Below are 22,123 nucleotides of genomic sequence, written 5' to 3' on the forward strand. Positions count from 1 at the left end.
AGACAGTCCCAGCCCCAAAGAACTTGCGAGCTAAATATAAGACAAACAGATGAATATAGACAAAGGAGTAAAAGGAAACAATGACACAATTCTGTCAGTGTGACAGTCAGTGGTCTGAGCACACCAGCAGCTCAACCACTGTCAAGTCTTCTCTTGCTCTGAAGACTAAAAGTAGAGTTTTGAGGAGGGTTTTGAAGATGGATAATGAGGTAGCTTTGCAGATGTTTAAAGGGAGCTTCCCACAGCCATGGGAGAAAGCACAAAGGCGCTTGTTTGACCTTTAATAAGTGGATGATGGAGGATGGCATGATTGGCTGACTGGAAGTGGGAGTCTGCTTTTCAATAATGAATGAGGGAAGATAGATAGGGTGGGGATATATTGTGAAGGCCCTTGAAAGTGAAGACTAGTAGCTTACGTTTGATATGAAGGGATGAAAGAGGGATATTGAAGGGATGAAAAGAGAGGGGTGACATGGTCAAAATGACAGACTAGGAAAATTATCTTTGCACCAGCATTCTGAATGGCTATCAGCAAGGCAAGACTGCATTTGTCAAGACCAGAGAAAAGGATATTCAGCAACATGATGAAAGATGGTGTCTTGAACGAAGACAGTTTGATCTAGCAAGTCTCTCTCCTTTCTAACTATTTTGACATTAGTCTAACAGTCATTTTGAAAATGTAGCGATGATGCTGGTTTTGCTTTTCCAACAACAGATGTTATAAAACTGGATAACAGATTGTGAAATACATAGATTTGCTATATTTATATAAAATCTTAGGCAGCTATGGTTTAGAATGAGAATGCCATTACTTTCAGCTTAGAATGCTTACATTTTTTACACACCACTTATGAAATACTGTGCTCTAACTGCTGCCACTTTATGAGCTTGCTTCAACAGAATAGAAGGAACAAAGATAGCCCTTAGCAATATTTAGTGCACTTATCCCCAACGTGGTGCCCGCAGGCAGGGGCGGCTCTAGGTATTTTGCCACCACAAGCACGGCAGGCAGGCTGCCTTCGGCGGCTTGCCTGCGGGAGGTACCTGGTCACGCGGATTCGGTGGCACACCTGCGGGAGGTCCGCTGAAGCCGCGGGACCAGCGGACCCTCCGCACGCATGCCGCCAAAGGCAACCTGCCTGCCGCCCTCGCGGCGACTGGCAGAGCGCCCCCTGTGGCTTGCCACCCCAGGCACGCGCTTGGCGTGCTGGTGCCTGGAGCCGCCCCTGCCCACAGGTGCCATGGAGCCTGCCGGAACATGTATGTGCACCCGCCTAGTGACAAGGTGTGAAAAGTAGTACTGCAGACCTGCGCCTGCCGGGGACAAATGTTCTCTGTCCCCGGCAGGCGCGGGGCGGTGGCTTCTCTCTGCGCTGCCCAGCTGGTCTCATTTTCGTCGGAACGACCTACCAGGTTTAGTAGTATCATGGTAGTGCAGATGTAGGCTGTCTCATGTGCGTGCTGTTGGTTCCAACCTCTTGTCCCTCGTGTATCGTCGCTCTTTTTTTTCTGCTTGCGCCTGTGCACGCAGTGGGATGTCAGTGACCCGTGTTTCTGTATATTATGTGAGTATTCTTCCACTGCACTGATACTGCTGTTTTCTTGTGCTTTGTGATTTTTTTTTTAACATTTTGCCTCAAAATGAGTGGTTCAAATAAAAGATAACATATGTATTATTTCAACACAGAGTGGGAAGAATCCTATAGTTTTTATTGAAAATAAAGGGAAATGTGTTTGCTTATTGTGTGGTGGTACTGTTGCAGTGCCGAAAATACAATGTTGAACACCATTTCCAAACTAATCAACTCAAATCAAATCTATCTGCCCAGCAATCTGTTTTCACTAGACAAGTGGTAAAGTCTAAAAGTGCTACTCTTGCTTCCTTTAAAATTGCTCATTTGCTCGCAAAGAAGAAAAAACCCTTTCAAGATGTCAAGTATCAGAGGGGTAGCCCACTGGATCTGTAAAAGCAGCAAAGAATCCTGTGGCACCTTATAGACTAACAGACGTTTTGCAGCATGAGCTTTCGTGGGTGAATACCCACTTCTTCGGATTCTTCGGTATTCACCCATGAAAGCTCATGCTGCAAAACGTCTGTTAGTCTATAAGGTGCCACAGGATTCTTTGCTGCTTTCAAGATGGTGAATTGTTGAAGGAAGCATTTTTGATTGGTGCTGGTTGCCTGTTTCAAGGATTTTCTAACAAGCGTGAGATTTTGTCGGCAATACAAGGCTTGCAGTTATCAGACAACACAGTTACGAGGGGGATACGTGCAATTTCAAGCAATATGCAAACTCAGCTAAAGGATGACTTGGAAATATGTGACTGGTTTTCACTGCAGTTCGATGAGTCGACAGATGTATCGGATACAGTGCAGTTGGCAGTTATGGTGAGGATGGTATTTAGTGACTTCACCGTAAAAGAAGAGTTACTAAAAGTATTGCCTATGAAAGGGTGAACAAAGGGTGAGGACATATATAATTTATTCAAATCATACTCAAGATCAATTAGTATGCCACTACATACACTGTCTGCGATCCCCACTGATGAGGCATCGGCAATGATGGGCAGCGCCAATGGATTCATTGCACTCTGCAAGAAGAATGAATCCTTTCCGAACTTTGTCTTATCATTGCATTATCCACTAAGAAGCTTTGTGCGTCAAAGTTCCTTCTTTTCAACACGTCATGAATGTCATTAAAATAATCAACTCTATTCGAGCGAAACCTTTGCAACACCAACTTTTTAAGGCCTTGTTGGAAGATGTTCATGATAAACAATCTGATCTTATCTTGCACACAGAAGTGCAATGGCTGAGCAAAGGTAAAGTTCTTGCATGTTTTTTAAGCCTAATTGAAGAGATCAAAGAATTTCTGAAGTCCACTAATCAGAACTTAGAGCAACTAGTAGACTCCAGATGGTTAATGGACTTGGCTTTTCTTGCTGACATCACTGACAAATTGAACATTTTAAATCTTGAGCTCCAGGGAAAAGAAACATGTGGCTCAAATGATAGGTTCCATAAAATCATTCAAAGCAAAACTGATCTTGTGGATGTCATATATGAAGACAAAGTCTCTCGTACATTTCCCAAGTATGAAGAAAATATGTGACAGTGATTTTAACCCATCACCATTTGTTATCCACATTCAAACATTTCTGGAACAATTTGAAAAGAGATTTCAACAGTTCACCATCATTGAGCCTGTAGTTGCCTTTCTTGTGAATCCTTTTACTTGCCAAATAGAGGTAACAGAAATAGCTACATCAATTGCGAGTCTCATTCAAGTAAGAACAGAAGAAGTGGAATTGGAGATTTTGGACCTTCAAAATGATATTGTTCTAAAATCCTGCGCAACAGATGAAAACTTTTGGAATCTGGTTGACCGAAAAAAGTTTCCTGCCTTAAAAAAAATGTAGCATACAAAATAAAATCTTATTTTGGTTCCACTTATCTATGCGAAGGTCTGTTTTCAATAATGATCATAATAAAATCAAAATACAGATCTTGGCTTACAGATGCCCATCTTGACGATTGCCTACGAATGGGAATATCATCCAACTCTCCCAACTACGAAATATTGGCTGAAGAAATGCAGTGCCAAAAATCACACTGATTTTATTAGAAAAACCACATCAATTAATGATACCTATTTTCCATTAAGTACTGATGAGCACGTATGATTAACTTGTGTTTAGCTTTTTTTCATATTTGTTTGTTTATTGAAATCCAGATATAAATAACAATACAAAGAACATTTTTTAATTAACCATAACTGGCTATGTTAAAGTAAGTACACCACTACCTTGATATAACGCCACTCGATACAACACGAATTTGGATATAACACGGTAAAGCAGTGCTCTGGGGGGGTTGGGAGGGGTGCACACTCCGGTGGATCAAAGCAAGTTCAATCTAACACCTATAACATGGTAAGATTTTTTGGCTCCCAAGGACAGCGTTATATCAAGGTAGAGGTGTATAATAAATATATTTGGACCAGCAGTTCAATAATGTTTTACTTTTTTTTTAAATAAAGATAAAAACTGTTTATGATATTTATTTTGTAAAAACTCCTCAATTTTCTTACAGGTAGATAAAAAAAGAGCAAATGCACACAGTAAGGTGAAAAAGTAATTGCCGAATAATTTAATTAATACCTTTTACATGTAAAATTACCTTTTTTATCTTATGGATTCATATATTATGTAATATTAAATATAATATTTTTTGTATTATTTAATGTACAAATGCAAAATAAGCCTTGAAAAATTGTTGGCGCCCACCACACTTCTGAAAACAAGAATGCGCTATTGGCCACAAAAAGGTTAGGGACCACTGATTTAGTATATGCATGAGGAAAAGGACACATTGCCATGATAAATTCAAATGGACCATTATTTCAAAGTAGGTCTTAGAAGTAAAAATTAAATTTAGTCTACCTACATCTATTCTTTCTGATACCTAACTTGAACTTTATGGTCATTGACTTTATTCTGGTAATACAACATAAATGTTATTTTGCCAGTGAAATATAAATATCTATGACCGTTAGTTCGAGACCGGTGTCAGAATATCTCCTTTTAAACATTTAGACTGTACTTTTTACTAAACTGGTTCCAAATAGGCTATTTGATGAAAACAAGAAGTCAAGTCTGCAGCAGTTTTGCTGGTAAAACAGCTCCAACTACACAAGGCATGTTATGTATTGACATGGATGTAACCACTTCTGACTGGCTTATTCACTTTTCATTCCTTCTTTCTTCTGAATTTATAGACATCCACAAAATACGATTAGCCTGTGGATGCCTTAACTCTCCTAGCCCATGGATGCAGTTGCTTTCAACTATAAGCCCCATTAACTTGAGGAATTCTGGAGATTAAAGTGGAGAACATTCTTTGCAAGACTTATATCCTTGTACTTGCTGTTCACTATGCATGAAGCACTCACCCTATTCCGATCCTCATTTAGATCTTGAAAACTCACCACTTTCTGACACCTGCAATAAGTGGGTTTCTATTTCTTCTCCTGGATCTTTTTTCCCTTTATTTTCATTTGCATAAGGAAATAAGATGCCAGGATACAAAATCATATTGCTTCTAACCTTGTCTCTTACCCCATCCCCTCTCTATTATTTGTAACCTTCATTTGTTGTATAGTATTTAAACTGTAGATGATCTTCTCTTTGGTGTCTTTCCTTTTCTTCTGAAAAAGATCTAGCATATCTTTGGGCACTATAAAGTGAACAGTAATCCATAGAAATAGGGTTTGAAGGGACCAGCTGAGTCATCTAGCCCAGTGGTTCTCAACCTTTTTTCATTTGCGGACCCCTAAAAAACATCAAATGGTGGTGCGGACCCCTTTGGAAATCTTACACAGTCTTCAGACCCCCAGGGATCCATGGACCACTGGTTGAAAACCACTGTTCTATGGTAACGACAACCCTTCGTGGACCCCTTAGACATAGTCTGCGGACCCCCTGGGGTCAATGGACTACAAGTTGAGAACCACTGATCTAGCCATCCTACATCTCTCCAGAATAGCTTTCTATAGCACTCAAATTGTTCAAAGTCTTGGCTTGACTTGAGTCTTTAGAAGTACGGAAATGACTTGTGAGAAAGAGAAGCTTGTTCAAGAGCAACTTTAAAAACAGTCTCCAATAAAATACTTTAAATCAAAGCTTCTATTTCATTTGCATCCACTGAGTAAATGTGGACTTATCACTCCTCATCACCATACTGCTTCATGCCAAGATAATATGTCAGATTTACAAAAGAGAATTTCAAGGACAGTAATGACAGGTTAGCACTGAATATAAATGTCATGTCTTTCTACACCTCCTGGACCCTCTTCTCACACATCATTAATACAAAACACATTAAGGAAGGATCAGTAACTTACCTGCCTTATTTGCAGTGAAACAATAGGATCGTAGCAAATACACACAATATGCTGGGGCTACATAGATGTAGATGTGTTTGAAATGCAGGAGAACAGCAAAAAGAAGAGCACCCTCCAAATGCCTTTTCTAAATGGAAAAACAAGTTGTAGAGATGGAAACCCCATGAGAGCTGCATTTAAACTCATTCTACCTTAACACTAGCAGTTTCAAAGACGACCTTTCTCCATTGCCTAAAGCATCAAAACATTTCATGTATGAATGCAGGGATGGGTATTTTTTTCCATTTGCCTAGAACAAACTAGGCCAGAGCAGGGTAGATTCAGGAAACAAGATAATTTCTTGACCTTAAGGGGTGTTTGGAGCCCAGGGGATCCCTCATATCTCTCCAGCCTCAGAGATAAACCCCCTTCCTCAGGGTAATCTTTCCTGCCAAAAGACTGGTAGCTCCCTACAAAACAGCTGAGTTCCCTCAAGTAACAACTAGGAAGAAGTTGTGTATTTAAACAGCAATACACGGAGCTCATTCTCTCACAGGGGGCAGATATGCTGTCTTCACAGCACAGCTAATATTTTATGGCCAAATGAACTAAAAACCAGAACAAATACTAAGAGATCCAATTCTAGTGGGCAGCAGTTCAGAACTGCTCCCACTTATTACAATAGGAGCAGGCCCATGATTAAGGTTAAAAGTCTTGTCACAGGACAACAAAAACATTGCAACTTGATTTTATGGTTACCTGAAATAATCGAGCAACAGAAAGAAGCATCAATCCAAATAAAAAGCCATTGTACTGAAAGTGAATATCTGAACTTGTGTCAAGGAAGAAGTTTTTTACCGTCAGTTTGCTTGGACAAAATCAGAAGTCCACAATCAGCAAACAGATCAAATGAAACTATAATCAAGGAAACATTCCTAAATTATGACTCCAAGTTAGTTATAAAATTACCCTTTTGTTATCCGTTCTAATTAGAAAATATACAAGCTGCAGAGCTTAACCCCACTAAGAAATTCTTGGTTACATGCAGGTAATATAGCAAAGTGTTACGTGTATTATGGAACTCAACAAAAAACACTATAAACAAGGTTATTATGCTAAATGGATTCAATTATACTCCACTATCCTCTTCCATCACCATTTTCACTTGATGAAAAATCCCCCCTTTTCGCTGAAGTTTTAAATGTTAGTCTCTTACCAGAAGTGACTTAAGTGTTTGAAGCAGACATATTCAGGTGTTTGAGTTGCCTATGGAGGGGGCTGTGGTGAAAACTGTCACAAATGGTTATTTTCTGCTGTAAAAATAATTGCTGCCATGGTCCTTCTATATTTCCACACTACACATATAACAAAAAACGTAACAGCATGCTGGAAATTTGGAATGGAAATGGACCTCACTGATGAGTACATATTCATGGTGAAGGATGGAAAATATCACTTTAAATCTAAAGTCATGGATGTTCAAAAATTGCAGCTAAAATATAATGACAGAGTTCATACTTCTTGAGGTGCACTGGATTTTCACGCAGCTCCTGAAGTGCTCATTTTTTAATGTATATTAACTGCCACTAACAAGTGCTCCTAGCTACATCAGTGCACATTTTGCCAAGACTGACTGATGCCTGCTAGATCTGTTAGTTAGCATTATCATTTTCTACTTTCTCCTTTCTTTTAAAGGAAATGTTGAAAATTAAAGGCAAAGAAAGTTCATTCAAGTTCTAGGTTGCACACTAACAAATCAAAGGCAAAAAGAGTCTGCTAGGCTGACTGCCCCAGAGTCGTGGACCCTCTGAACCCTGAAGAAGTTTGTGAAACACTTCAGGTTTGCCAAATCAGTAAATTCCGACCAGCTCTAGTTGTAATCCAACTCTTTAGAGCTATATAATCATGATCAGAGAACTTTTACAAATAAACTTTGAATATATTGTTACAATGAAACTTTACTCAGCTGAGACTTCCCTGAAACCCAAACAGTAACACATATATTGCAATCAAGAGTAATATTAGCTCTGACTAAGATTAGACACTGCCAGTGGTTTTTGTATATATATTGTATTTGATTTGTTTGAAGTCTTGCTAGATTTTGACAACTAACTGAAAGGATACGATCCACAATTAATAAGCCAAAGTTCCATAAGAGCAGAACAGCAAGAACAAACATCGGTTTTTCCAGAAGTTCTTTTCCAGGTCGTTTCCCATTCACATATTTGCAGCATCTGAATGAAGGAAATCAAACAGTAACACAGATTTATTTATTTTAGACCAATTTATATTATTAACATGGAAAATGATCTCTTCAGGGAAGTTCTGCCATATGCCAGTTACTAAAAGTGATAGCAATTTTTTGATAATTCATTCAAATTATCAAAGAAAAAATTAATTTACAATGACATACTGTATAACTGGAAATATGTTTTTCCTAAAATAGGAACAGTTTATTTTTTTAAACACAAAACTCTGAAGATCTGACTAACTTCCCAAGAAGAAAGTATCAGACTTCAGAAAATTATAAGGGCTTTAAGGTTAAGAACAATTTTAGAAGATTTTTTCCTTGTCTATGTTACAACCATAATCATCTTATTATTAAATCAAAGAATTTTGAAAATCTAATTTGTTTTTTTGCATTCTCGCACCTTGGAGAAGGAAAATATAATAATCAGCGTAACTTTTAATTTACTTTACAGTCAGTAAATTTCATTACCAGGTTCTCATGCTTTAGCACACTACAGTGTTTGGAATGCAACATGCAAAGTAGTATTTATTTAAAAGTTATTTCCATTGGACTTTAAAAAATACAGAATCTATCACTATACTCATACTGAGTGGAGTGGTGTTGTACGATTTTGCTATTTCTAAATCACTCTGGTGGGCAACATATTTTTCTTCAAAGTACATGCTCTCTCTCCCCGCCCCCAACGTGAGAGATTACACACACTCTTTGCCCTCCCCCAAATCCATGGTACATTTAAATATGCTATGAACTTTTATTAAGACTGCTTAACTAATTGCCAATAAAAAGTTAAATTTGGAAGACAAGACCAACAGAAAAGAATGGTTTAATATGCAACAAGATGTCAAAATTACATGAATGAGATTCTTTCATGTTTAGAATCATAACAGGGTGAAAAAAGACTTAGGTCATCCAGTCTGAGCTTTGAATTCCTTCGGAATTCTTAAACTACCAAGTACATTACATATGAGAGAAGGTAACTAATGTGTAAAATAAATTGAATTGTGCCCACAACATTAGACTCCCCAGATAAAAGAGGAAATAAGGTCTTCTATCTTAGCTACACACCCCCACTTGTTCCTTTAATAGGTTTAGCGAACTGTGTTTTCTACACATTTACAAGTCTATATGTAGACACCTTTGTGATTAACACCTGCTCATTTCTGAAAACTCAATACTTTAAAGAGACACCCCACTGCCCCAAAGAACAGAACACTGAGACTTACTCATGGGCTGCATACACAAAGAGAATATCTGTAAAGATGACAGAAAGTCTTTGGAAGAAGACTGTTGCCTGACTGGAGTAGTTCAAATTTTCGATAACCAGCATTTCCTGGTCAAAGTATTTGGCAACATGTGAAAGTGCATATTCAAACCAAGCAAAGAACGGAGGATAATCCAAGGTCCACTCAGAAGTTGCCTACAAACAAAATAAGATTTACCAATTTAGAACTGAAGATCAAGACAACTGCTCATAGAGATTTATATACAGAAAAGTTTGTCATATGGGATTAATTGGTATGTTCACTCCAGTAGCCAGCATCAAACAAAGGCTAATACCTTTGATTTCAATCCTACTTCACAATGGAACTGAGCAACTGTACAATGCTGAAAATGACTTCAGCAGCTCTGCTATGAGATGGTAGTATTTATGGAGAAACTGGAAGTCTTTTGGTGTTGGCAATGGGTAGCTATGGCAGAATTCACATTTTATTTTTTTACAACTGACTGATAATATCATTGTTTATTTTTAAGCATTTTTTCAATTTTTATCAATTTAAATAATGATAAATTATTGGGGCGGGGTGGGCAGACAATCTAGTGACAGTAGGCATTGACATTCAAAAAGTTAAAGCTTTATAACTTTATAACACAAGTTATCAACATCACATGTCAAAATATACAAAGTAAATATCCTTAAAACAAACTCTAATAAGTTCTCAAGCAGCATTTTTCTTATTTTGCTTACCTGTAAATGTTGATCATCATCGATACTACAGTGAAGGCAGTATAAGAACCTATAACAGAACAAAACAGCTCTCTCTTCACAAGCGTGCCAACTATTTTTCTGATGTGGACTGATGTCCACTGTGAACTGCTTCATTCAGGTTCTTTCATACTGTTCCTGTCTCTGTTACTCTTGCTTTGTATCACTTAAATCTACGCATTTTAGTAATAACCTTATTCTTAGTTTGACTACAAGCCATCTCAGGGTATATGTCAAAATGATGTGTCTCCCCTCAGCTAAGCTAACAGACTGGCATAGCAGGGAGCTGACACAGTTTAAGTTTTAGTAAAGCTCTCCCGAAATTTCTGAGACCGAGAGTAACACTGTGTCTTACGGTTCTGGGTGCCCTGAGGAGAAGATCACACTAACACAATGAGGTCCTGATCCATGATTGGTATCCCTGAGCATTACTGCAAAACAACCACCAACTACTGACCATCAGTATCCATGATGTATATTTTATGTTAAGAAAGGACTTCATTCAGGATGTCAGACTGGTGTCTCTAATAAGCACAAAATTCACACACAATTAAAAAGCAAATGAAAACAACAAGAACTTACTTCATAGTACCACTGAGAGACTGGTAAATTGTGAGTGATGGCAAGCCAGTTTCTATGTACTTCAAAATCTGTGGAATGGCTGCAAAGAATATGGACATTAATAATAAGGTATGTATGGATTTAAAGATTAAAAAATCTTTTTCAAAATACTCAACCATTTACAGTTACACAGAAAAGAATCAGAAAGAAACTATTTGTGTTGCTAATCCAGTGGATTTAGCTGCATCAAAACCGTAGTGGTAATTAGGCAATTCTAAAAAAGCAGCCTGAGTAGTAACTATAAGAGAGCATGAGTCATCTTGGTTTTGACAAATTGCTAACAAACAGGAATATTAGGATCCAGTTATAGCTCTCAGTTTTGCTTGGCATCAGGGGCTGAAGTTCCTATTTTGAAGTAATGCAATTTTAAAGTAATAGAATCATAGAAATATAGTGCTGGAAGTCAAGTCCAGCCTCCTGTGCTGTGGCAGGACCAAGTAAATTTAGATCATCCCTGAAAGATGTTTGTCCAACCTGTTTTTTTTTTTAAAAACTTTGAATGATAAGGATTCCACAACTTCCCTTGGAAGCCTATTTCAGATCTTATAGTAAAAAAGTTTTTCCTAATATTTAACCTAAATAAATTTCTCTTGTAGAAATCTTGCAGATTAAGACCATTACTTCTTGGCCTACCCTCAGCTGACATGAAGAACAATTGATCATTGTCTTCTTTACCACAACCCTTAACATATTTGAAGACTTATCAGGACCTCCTTCATCTTCTTTTCTCAAGACTAAATAAGCCCAGTTTTTTTAAACTTTTCCTCATATGTCAGGTTTTCTAATACTTTCATCATTTTTGTTACTCTCCTCTGGACTCTCTCCAATTTGTCCAATCTTTCCTAAAGTGTGGCACCCAGAACTGGATACCTTACTTCAGTGGTTCTCAAGCTGGGGGTAGCGACCTCTTAGGGGGCCGTGAGGTTATTACTTGGGGGGTCACGAGCTGTCAGCATCCACCACAAACCCTGTTTTGCCTCCAGCATTTACAATGGTGTTAAATATATTTAAAAGTGTTTTTAATATATAAGGAGGGGTCACACTCAGAGGCTTGCTATGTGAAAGAGGTCACCAGTACAAAAGTTTGAGAACCACTGCCTCACTCCAAATGAGGCCTCACCAGTGCTGAGTAGAGCAGAACAGTTACCTCCCATATCTTGTATACGACACTCATGTTAATATAACCCAAAATATGAGCCTTTTTTGCAACTTCCATCACACTGTTGACTCATTCAGTTTGTGAGCCACTATAACCAGCAGATCTTTTTCAGCAATACTACCACCTAGGCAGCTATTCTCCATTTAGTAGTTGTGCATTTCATTTTTCCTTCCTAAGTGAAGTACTTTGCACTTGTCTGCATTGAATTTCATCTTGTTGAATTCAGACCAATTCTCTAATTTGTCAAGGTTTTGAATTTTAATCCTATCCTCCAAAGTGCTTGCAACCCCTCCCAGCTTGTCATCATCTGAAAATTTTATAAGCACACTCTCCATTCCACTATCCAAGTAATTAATGAAAATATTAAAAAGTACTGGACACACCCCAGTAGGACCCCACTAGATACATCCTCCCATTGACACTCTTGGAGTTCAGCTTTCACCCCGTTGTGCTCCCACCTGATAGTAATTTCATCTAGACCACATTTCCCTAGTTTGCTTATGAGAAGGTCATGTGGCACTATGTCAAAATCCTTAATAATATATATTAATATCATATCTACTGATTCCCCCTACCCACAAGACCAGTAACCCTGTCAAAGAAAGTAATTAGGGTGGTTTGGAATGATTTGTTCTAGACAAACGCATGTTGGTCATTCCTTTAAAACAGTGTTATCCTCCAGGTCATTTACTTACTTATACAGAGATATACCTATCTCATAGAACTGGAAGGGACCTTGAAAGGTCATCGAGTCCAGCCCCCTGCCTTCACTAGCAGGACCAAGTACTGTCCCTGACAGTTTGGGGTTTTTTTTGCCCCAGATCCCTAAATGGCCCCCTCAAGAATTGAACTCACAACCCTGGATTTAGCAGGCCAATGCTCTGAGCTATCCCTCAAATAGCTGTTAGAAATATAGATATAAAACAATGGAGAACATACAACATACATAGCTAAAGAAAGATCTACTTTGCATAGGACTAATTTAGTTTATAACGTTTTACCACTAGCATTACTAATTACAAACCTTACTCTAGTTGCTCGACAACAGAAATTATTACAAAAACAATTTGTACTACAAAATGACTTGAAAGTGTAAAGAATTTTTTAAAATTAAGTATTGGCATCAGATTTAAACATTTTGATAACACTATTCCCATCTTAATGAACCCATTGCAAAGACTCACTGCAGAGAGTATTCATATTGTACAGGGAGCCTGACAACTGAAAACAGTCCCAATTTACAGAAACGCTGACTCCTGTTACTCAGAAATGTAAAAGCTATTAGATAGACTACTGGAAGATTCATGTCAGATGTTGTTCTGATCTGACACAGCTGTCTGCCAAATTATTAAAGCTGCATTATAAATATGTAATGCTTCTGGTTACCTCAAGGGTAAATTGTCTTAAAGTTCTAGTGCGGTTACAAAAAGGTCAGGTTTTTTTTAGTCCTTTGCTCATGTTACAAAATTAACAAGAAACGTATTTAAAAATCAAACCATTCTGCTTTATAATTGTAGAATCAAACTTCACATGAACATAAGAGAAAGATTTTATGTAATATGAAACAGACTGAAGCATCAGACAGTATTAATAATGAGCTACTCCAACTAATACTTATGAACATACTAAGGAAATGAATATCATAGAATATCAGGGTTGGAAGGGACCTCAGGAGGTCATCTAGTCCAACCCCCTGCTCAAAGCAGGACCAATTCCCAACTAAATCATCCCAGCCAGGGCTTGGTCAAGCCTGACCTTAAAAACCACTAAGGAAGGAGATTCCACCACCTCCCTAGGTAACTCATTCCAGTGCTTCACCACTCTCTGAGTGAAAAAGTTTTTCCTAATATCCAACCTAAACCTCCCCCACTGCAACTTGAGACCATTACTCCTTGTTCTGTCATCTGCTACCACTGAGAACAGTCTAGATCCATCCTCTTTGGAACCCCCTTTCAGGTAGTTGAAAGCAGCTATTAAATCCCCCCTCATCCTTCTCTTCTGCAGACTTAAATAATCCCAGTTCCCTCAGCCTCTCCTCATAAGTCATGTGCTCCAGCCCCCTAATCATTTTTGTTGCCCTCCGCTGGACTCTTTCCAAGTTTTCCACATCCTTCTTGTAGTGTGGGGCCCAAAACTGGACACAGTACTCCAGACGCGGCCTCACCAATGTCGAATGGAGGGGAATGATCACATCCCTCAATCTGCTGGCAATGCCCCTACTTTTACAGCCTAAAATGCCAGTAGCCTTCTTGGCAACAAGGGCCTACTGTTGACTCATATCCAGCTTCTTGTTCACTGTAACCCCTAGGGGCTTTTCTGCAGAACTGCTTCTTAGCCATTCAGTCCATAGTCTGTAACAGTGAATGGGATTCTTCCATCCTAAGTGCAGGACTCTGCACTTGTCCTTGTTGAACCTCATCAGGTTTCTTTTGGCCCAGTCTTCTAATTTGTCTAGGTCCCTCTGTATCCTATCCCTACCCTCCAGCATATCTACCACTCCTTCAAGTTTACGGTCATCTGCAAACTTGCTGAGAGTGCAGTATACGCCATCCTCCAGATCATTAATGAAGATTTTGAAGAAAACCTGCCCTAGGACCGACCCTTGGGGCACTCCACTTGAAAGCAGCTGCCAACAAGACATGGAGCCATTGATCACTATTCGTTGAGCCAGACGATCTAGCCAGCTTTCTATCCACGTTATAGTCCAATCATCCAGCCCATACTTCATTAACTTGCTGGCAAGAATACTGTGGGAGACCGTATCAAAAGCTTTGCTAAAGTCAAGGAATAACACATCCACTGCTTTCCCCTAATCCACAGACCCAGTTATCTCCTCATAGAAGGCAATTAGCTTAGTCAAGCATGACTTGCCCTTGATGAATCCATGCTGACTGTTCCTGATCACTTTCCTCTCCTCTAAGTGCTTCAGAATTGATTCCTTGAGGACCTGCTCCATGATTTTTCCAGGGACTGAGGTGAGGCTGACTGGCCTGTAGTTCCCCGGATCCTCCTCCTTCTCTGTTTTAAAGATGGGCACTACAGTAGCCTTTTTCCAGTCATCCGGATCTCCTCCGTTCGCCATGAGTTTTCAAAGATAATGGCCAATGGCTCTGCAATCACATCTGCCAACTTCTTTAGCACCCTTGGATGCAGCGCATCCGGCCCCATGGACTTGTGCTCGTCCAGTTTTTCTAAATAGTCCCAAACCACTTCTTTCTCCACAGAGGGCTGGGCACCTTCTCCCCATACTGTGCTGCCCAGTGCAGCAGTCTGGGAGCTGATCTTGTTCGTGAAGACAGAGGCAAAAAAAGCATTGAGTACATTAGCTTTTTCCACATGCTCTGTCACTAGGTTGCCGTCCTCATTAGTAAGGGGCCCACACTTTCCTTGACTTTCTTCTTGTTGCTAACATACCTGAAGAAACCCTTCTTGTTACTCTTAACATCTCTTGCTAGCTGCAACTCCAAGTGTGATTTGGCCTTCCTGATTTTACTCCTGCATGCCTGAGCAATATTTTTATACTCCTCCCTGGTTATTTGTCCAATCTTCCACTTCTTGTAAGCTTCTTTTTTGCATTTAAGATCAACAAGGATTTCACTGTTAAGCCAAGCTGGTTGCCTGCCATATTTACTATTCTTCCTACAAGTCGGGATGGTTTTTTCCTACAACCTCAATAAATGTGATCATATTTAGCAAATGGAAGTGTTCATACTTAAGTTTTAAGTTTGAATTAAAAGCACCTGTGCTCCATTCATTTATAAACTTTTGAAAATCCCACTCTGTAAATGTCTGAAACAACTATGTAGTTTAAGACTAGAAGCATCTTTTGTTTACTATTAAACTTTTCACAAAAAGTAAGAGACTTCACACTGCATCTTTAAAACAAATTTTAAGAGAGTTTGAAAAAAACACCCATAAATGGCCATAGAGGTTTTACTCAAAGCTGTCCATTTTGTTCTTCTCTGAGGAAGAAGACAACATCATACTTTGATCCTCTAGCACAGATTTGAAGTGAGGTTTTAAGAGGTCAAAACAACAATCAGGCTGCTTAGGAACATTCTTAATAGTCTCTACAGAAGGTGCCACGTAACACTGCTCTCAACTCTGTCATCATTACAAACCCAAATTTATTCCCAATCAGGACAAATAAAGAAGATGGAGTCTCACTTATAATTTGTCTCAGAAGTGATAAATTATGAAACCGAGGTACAGTATTAGAAAAATAAATACTCCCACAATGCCACATCATACAAGTGTGTAGTCCTATTAAATAGCCTCCTTCCATCTCGGGGCTTGGTAGCTTAGTTAAAGTCATCACTATCTGAGCTAAAAGCCTAGAAATTTTGAAACTCATATGCAAAATTTAGTATCACTTTCATGGGTGACATCAAGCACAAAGTACCATCAAGCACAAAGTAAACCAAAACAAACGTGGGCGTTGGAAAAGGTTTTTGACTCTCAGGTGACCTGATGCCCAGCTCCTCCAGCAGCACGAATAGAGAGAGTGGGGAGGCAATTTGCAGCCCAAATCAGCAAAAGCTAGTACGGGATGTAACTATTTATGGGTTGCTTTGGGCAAGTTGCCAGCTAACTTCCTAAACCCCGGGGCACCGTTCTGTGGGTGTAAGGTGGTTGCACTCGACTGTGAAGAGCCATTGCACTAATACAAGAGCCCCACAGCAGCCCCCACGCCCCAGAACAGCGGCATGGGGAGGCTCGGCCTCACTGCAAGTCCGCAAGGCGGCGCCACGCAGCCCGCGCGAGGAGCCCCGTGTCCACCTGACGCGAGCGGGGAGGGGCGGCGGCGGCACCACAAGGCGTGACGGCCACGCGACACTGCACGGGTGGTAACCAAGGCAACCTGGGACCGGCCGCCTCACCTCTGAGCCCCCCCCCGGGCTGCAGGTCAGGGAGGGGGGGAAGCCCTGGCCACGGCGCACGGGATGGCCCGGGGCTGCTAGCGCGGCTCCCCCGGGGACCGGGCGGGACACGGACACACAGAGACGTGGCGAGGGGGAGGCCGGCCCGGCGCGGGGCGGTTTCGCGGCCCTTACTAGGTCGGGATGAGGAGACATTTGAGAAGGGAAACCCCGAGCGCCAGAGCCAGGAACCAGCAACCGCCGCTTGCGCCCGCCGCCGCCATGACACGCCGCTCGCTGACAACTCCGGTACCACCACCGCGCACGCGCAGAAAATGACCGCGCGAGCCCGCCTAGATGGTTTGAAAAAAAATAATCTTGCGACCACATCGCGCATGCGCAAGATGTCCCCCTGTTCGCGTCTTCCCAGATCACGCGCGGACTGCGCAGTCCGCGTGCGTTAGCTCCCTGCGCCTCGCGCTGAACGCTCCCTGGGGACAGGTCTACTGCGCAGGCGCTAATGTGTCTGTAAAGTGGGGTTTGCTTCAGTCCTGAATGAAGCTAGGATTGTCATGCTGGGGCATTGGGTCAGTGCTCACTGAAGGGGGAGAGTAAGCAGCACTCACTCTTCAACACCACTTCCTGCACCATGTGGTGGCTTGACTTAGATTAGAATGAGATACAAAACAATTTCAGCCATGAAGTGTTAGGCCTGCTGCAACCCTTGGAGGTGAGCAGCAGCTGCATAGTTTAACCACACACGTGACATAAGCACATCCTACTGTGATTAAGGCATCTTGTAAGTGCTGATAATTATCACACCTTTGCAAAATTCTACTTGCCTCTTGGAGTAAAAAATAATTAGTTTTCTCTTCCCCTATCATAATCACTCCCCATGGGAAAGGGAGGGATAATCAATCATATTCTACCTGCAGCCAATACACTTTAAGGACAGTTTTGCAAGGCTGCATTAATAATGATTAATATGCAGCTGCCTCCAGAGTTCCAGTGATTGCCCTTCCCAGCAGCAGTGCAGGCTCTGGAGGATAATGATGAGCTGAACTGGGTGGGAGAGCAGCAGGCTCCTTTCCCCACCCTGAGCTGGTGGAAAAAACAGCCCTTCTTCCACCCAAATTATATCCTATGTGCCCAGAACTATTCCTTCCAAAGCAAGGCTTGCGTAGTAGGATAGAGGGGAAAGTATTGGTGAACTCACTGTTACTGCAATGCTTATCGCTTCCTGTCATCATTAGAAAAAAACCACTAAGGAATACATCAGTTCAGTTGGAGCTGAGCTAACTTATTCCCAGGAGTTGCAACTAATTGGTACAACTAAAGCCCTAGGTGGCTGTGAGATAGGGTGACCAGATGTCCCAATTTTATAGGGCTAGTCCTGATATTTGGGGCTTTTTCTTATATAGGTGCCAATTACCCCCTGCCCTGATTTTTCATACTTACTATCTGGTCACCCTACTGTGAGATGTTTTTTATAGGTTTGCAGACTCAAGACTTTTGATGCCTTCGAGAAATTGCCAACTGTTACAGGGCTGGGTGTGTTTGTGTGCAGGTGACACTTGCATGTCATTTTGTGAGCTCTCTGGAGCAGGGAACCATCTTATTACATGTTTGAAAAGTACCTAGTTGGTGCTACATCAATGCAAATCATACAAACAGTATTTAAATTGGCTTCTTTTCCTTCAATGCAACTGCTACATCAACATCATATAGGTGGTTGTTCAAATTTAGGGACAGTACAGAGCCATGGGTTGAATAGCAGCAGGGGCGGCTCTAGGGATTTTGCTGCCCCAGCACGGCAGGCAGGCTGCCTCCGGCGGTTTGCCTGCAGAGGGTCCGCTGGTCCCGCGGCTTTGGTGGACTTCCTGCAGGCGTGCCCCCCGCGGCTTGCCACCCCAAGCATGCGCTTGGCATGTTGGGGCCTGGAGCCGCCCCTGAATAGCAGTATCTTTGCAGGAATTGGTGCTAGAGGACAGAACTGTTCACAGTATAATCGATCAAACCTTAAAGGGTCTAATGCAGCAGTTCTCAAACTTTTGTACCAGGGATCCCTTTTATATAGCAAGCCTCTGAGTGTGACCCCCTCCATAGAACACTTTTTAATATATTTAACACCCCTATAAATGCTGGATGCAAAGCGGGGTTTGAGTGGAGGCTGACAGCTTGTGACCCCCCCCCATGTAATACCTCATGACCCCCAGTTTGAGAACCCCTAGTTTAATGCATCCATACTAGTCTAGATTATAGCCTAGGATTTAAAATGGCTTGTGCTTCTGCTTCATGTCCACACTAGGATTATTTTAAACCAGTTTGGTTGCTCCTAGTGCAGCTCTCAGCACTAGTGCCTTCTGGGTGGTAGTATTGTGATAATGTGCTATATAAAGTCCTAGAGAGAGGGAAATAAGCTACAACTTCAGGAGAAAAATTACATTTTCATTTGCAAACAAATTTATGTCCATCACTACATCTAGTGCACCACTCATTACATTTCATTTATTTATTTTTAAAATACACTTTTAGTAACATTCAGAAAAGAGCTATGGAAAGAAAAGAGTGACACCAATTCAAAATTAAAATGCACTATAAACTCTGTAAGAGTTAGAGGAAATAAAACAGCTTCTGATATTTTTCAGAAAGCAGTAAGTCAAAAGCAGAGCTCTCTTAACAAATCTGGGACAAATTCTGGACAACTAGAAAATCCTAAAGCCAGAAGCAAGAAAATAGGGAAGAGAGTGCCCAGCAGTCCATTCCTAGACTCCTCGCTTTCTTTAGAATCCATGGATATATTACACCACTGCACTCCTAATGTTGTCTAGGATTGGAGCCATCTGATGGGAGTTCTTCTCAAGGAGATTCGGGAGCATGATCTGTATGTTTATGGCCCTGATAGGCAGCCCATCCCACCCAGAATAGTTGGATCTGGATGTTATTTGAGAATGTAGCCTGTAGCATTAAGAGTGTTAAATATTTTAAAATAAATCAGTGTCATTTCCTATACTTTAAGTATAATGGCATCTGGGAAAACATCAGTCTCTTTCATAGCTTCTCCATTTGTCTATGAAGCATCGGTGCATAAGATGATCCCAGGTTTAGTTTACGGTGTTAGAGTCCTTATTGCATGGGTTGAGGATCAAATTTGCCACTCCCTATAAACCTAATACGTAGCTCATGGTAGCCCTTTCTCCATAATGGTAGAGTGAGGGTAAATCTGATTCATTGCAGGTGTTTATTGCCAGCAAATTCAAACAGGCAACAATTTCTGTCAGCTATCAAGGCAGAGCGTAGTACAAGCAGCTAGAACTGTGCTAACATTTGATTACATTAATGTATGTGAAAATTAAGCATTGGTCTTTGGCTCCTGGCAATGTATCTCTCAGTGTCACATTGTTTGGACACCTTCAAGTTACAGAATAATAGATGATCTGAGCTGGAAAGGACCAGCAGGGTCATTCCAGTCCCAGCCTCCTGCCTGGCAGCCTGGGGAGCAGGATCTTCTTTGAATTATTAATCCCACTAGGATATTATCGACCCTATTTCTGAACATAGGTCATTTATCCCACTCTCTCAAGACAAGACCTCACACTTCCCATCTTTAGCTTTATACCACTACTCCTTATGTCACCACCATCACCTACAGGAACAAACCCCACTCCTACCTTCTGTTCACCTCCCTTAATGCCTCCTGGTTATATACATTAAGTTCCATCTCTTCAGATGTCATCTCCTCTAGTCCCTTCATCATCTCAGAACCATCTCCAACTTGTCAATTTCCATTTTCAATGAGCCCTGTAGCATATGCAGAATTACAAGGGTAGGCTCTAATAAACTGCTTCATAGTAACTTTGTCATACAAGAGATCCCTCTGTGTTGTGCATACAGCCCTGGCTGGCAAAGGCATTGTATTATGAGCTCATATTTGATTAACTACCCTCTCTGGTGTTTTTCTGCCCTATTATTTCCTAATGGCCTCCCTTTGGTGGAGGTCTCAGCACTTTATTGAAGTATGACTGAGACTCATTTTGCCAATGGAGGAATTGAGGCATAGAGAGATTAAGGCCATGTCTGTACTACAGCGGCCCAGCTATGGTGCTGGAACTGTGCTGCTTAGTACCATAGTGTAGATGCTTCTTACATTGATGGAGTGGATTTTTCCATCGATGTAGTCAATCCACATCTCCGAGATGTGGTAGCTAGGTTGATGGAAGAATTCTGCCATTGGACCTGGCTGCATCTACACTGGGATTTAGGTCAACCTAACTACAACACACAGGGTGCAAAAATGTTCGTAGCCCTTAAGAAAAGCAACTGTAAACCTCTCCCGTATGAGCAGGCAGCATTTTACATCCACTTTGCCTAGATGTCAGTGACAGTAGTATATAGCAGTGGGGAAACCAGGCTCAAGTGTTCTAGGCTCTCAATCCATGGGCTACAGTTTTTGTACCAATTTAACTTTTTCAATTGGAGTGTGATTTTTTTTTTTTAATCAAATCAGCACAATGCCTGGTAGGCACAGTGATACCAGTACAAAATAGCCTTATAGCAGTACAGCTTATTTCCCTCAATTTATAGGAATAAGCTTCATTGGTATAACTGTATCCATATCAGGGATGGGGAGAGGTATAGTACTGATATAGTTAAAAATCAGTGTAACCCCCTCTAGCGTGGATGGAACTTGTATGTGGGGAGACTCTGAACAGGCCTTTATTCATTAAACCGAGATCTCCAGTCCCACCTGGATCACTCTGAATATGAACATTGGACTATAACCTATGGACCAATTCTGAATGATCTCTTTGCAACAACTACAAAGCTCACCATCTCTACTATAAAACTGATCTCAGAATGGTACTCATGTCTGTATGTATACTGATCTTTTAACCAATACTCTCTCTTTACTTTTTAAATAAATCTTAGTTTAGTTAATAAGAATTGGTTGTAAGCATGATTATTAGGTAATATCTGAGTTATATATTGACCTGGGTATGTGGCTGGTCCTCGGGGATGAGAAAAACCCTTTTATTTGATTAAATTAGTTTTAAATAACCACTCATCATTACATTTAGGGTCCGGGTGTTGAATCCAGGACTGGAATACCTTAAGGAGGCTGCATTTCTGACTTCTTGATTTATTAGTACTAATACTTAGCATTTGTAACACCTGTATGTTTCACAAACATTAATTAAGCCTCATAATACATTTGAGGCCCATCAGTACTTTCCCCTCCATTTTACAGATAGGGAAAGTGAGGTGGAGAAGGTCTGTTACTTGCCCAAGCCCACAAAGGGAGTGACATCAAAGATAAGACTATAACTCCAGACTTTCACTCCTTTCTCAAATAACAGCTCTCCCCTG

At 40.7% G+C, this 22,123-nt stretch overlaps 1 protein-coding gene across 2 annotated transcripts in view; it reads right to left on the reverse strand.

Moving 5' to 3' along the window:
* Positions 1-17,128, reverse strand: part of ALG8 (ALG8 alpha-1,3-glucosyltransferase) — a 34,543-nt gene extending 17,415 nt beyond the window's left edge. Inside the window, exons 1-7 of one of the 2 annotated variants that reach the window (XM_039533812.1) lie at positions 16,300-16,612; positions 15,810-15,859; positions 10,700-10,778; positions 9,357-9,550; positions 8,007-8,116; positions 6,642-6,709; positions 5,904-6,030 (exon numbers count right to left, since the gene is read on the reverse strand). In XM_039533812.1, coding sequence (XP_039389746.1) covers positions 5,904-6,030; positions 6,642-6,709; positions 8,007-8,116; positions 9,357-9,550; positions 10,700-10,778; positions 15,810-15,859; positions 16,300-16,302 — 631 coding nt within the window. In that variant the 5' untranslated portion in view covers positions 16,303-16,612. Of the gene's footprint in view, positions 1-5,903; positions 6,031-6,641; positions 6,710-8,006; positions 8,117-9,356; positions 9,551-10,699; positions 10,779-15,809; positions 15,860-16,299; positions 16,613-16,951 lie in introns of those variants that run through there. The other variant, XM_039533802.1, reaches the window with a different exon arrangement.
* Between the last annotated feature and the right edge of the window lie 4,995 nt (positions 17,129-22,123).

This window comes from Mauremys reevesii, linkage group 1 (assembly GCF_016161935.1).
Source record: "Mauremys reevesii isolate NIE-2019 linkage group 1, ASM1616193v1, whole genome shotgun sequence".
Taxonomy (NCBI): Eukaryota; Metazoa; Chordata; order Testudines; family Geoemydidae; genus Mauremys; species Mauremys reevesii.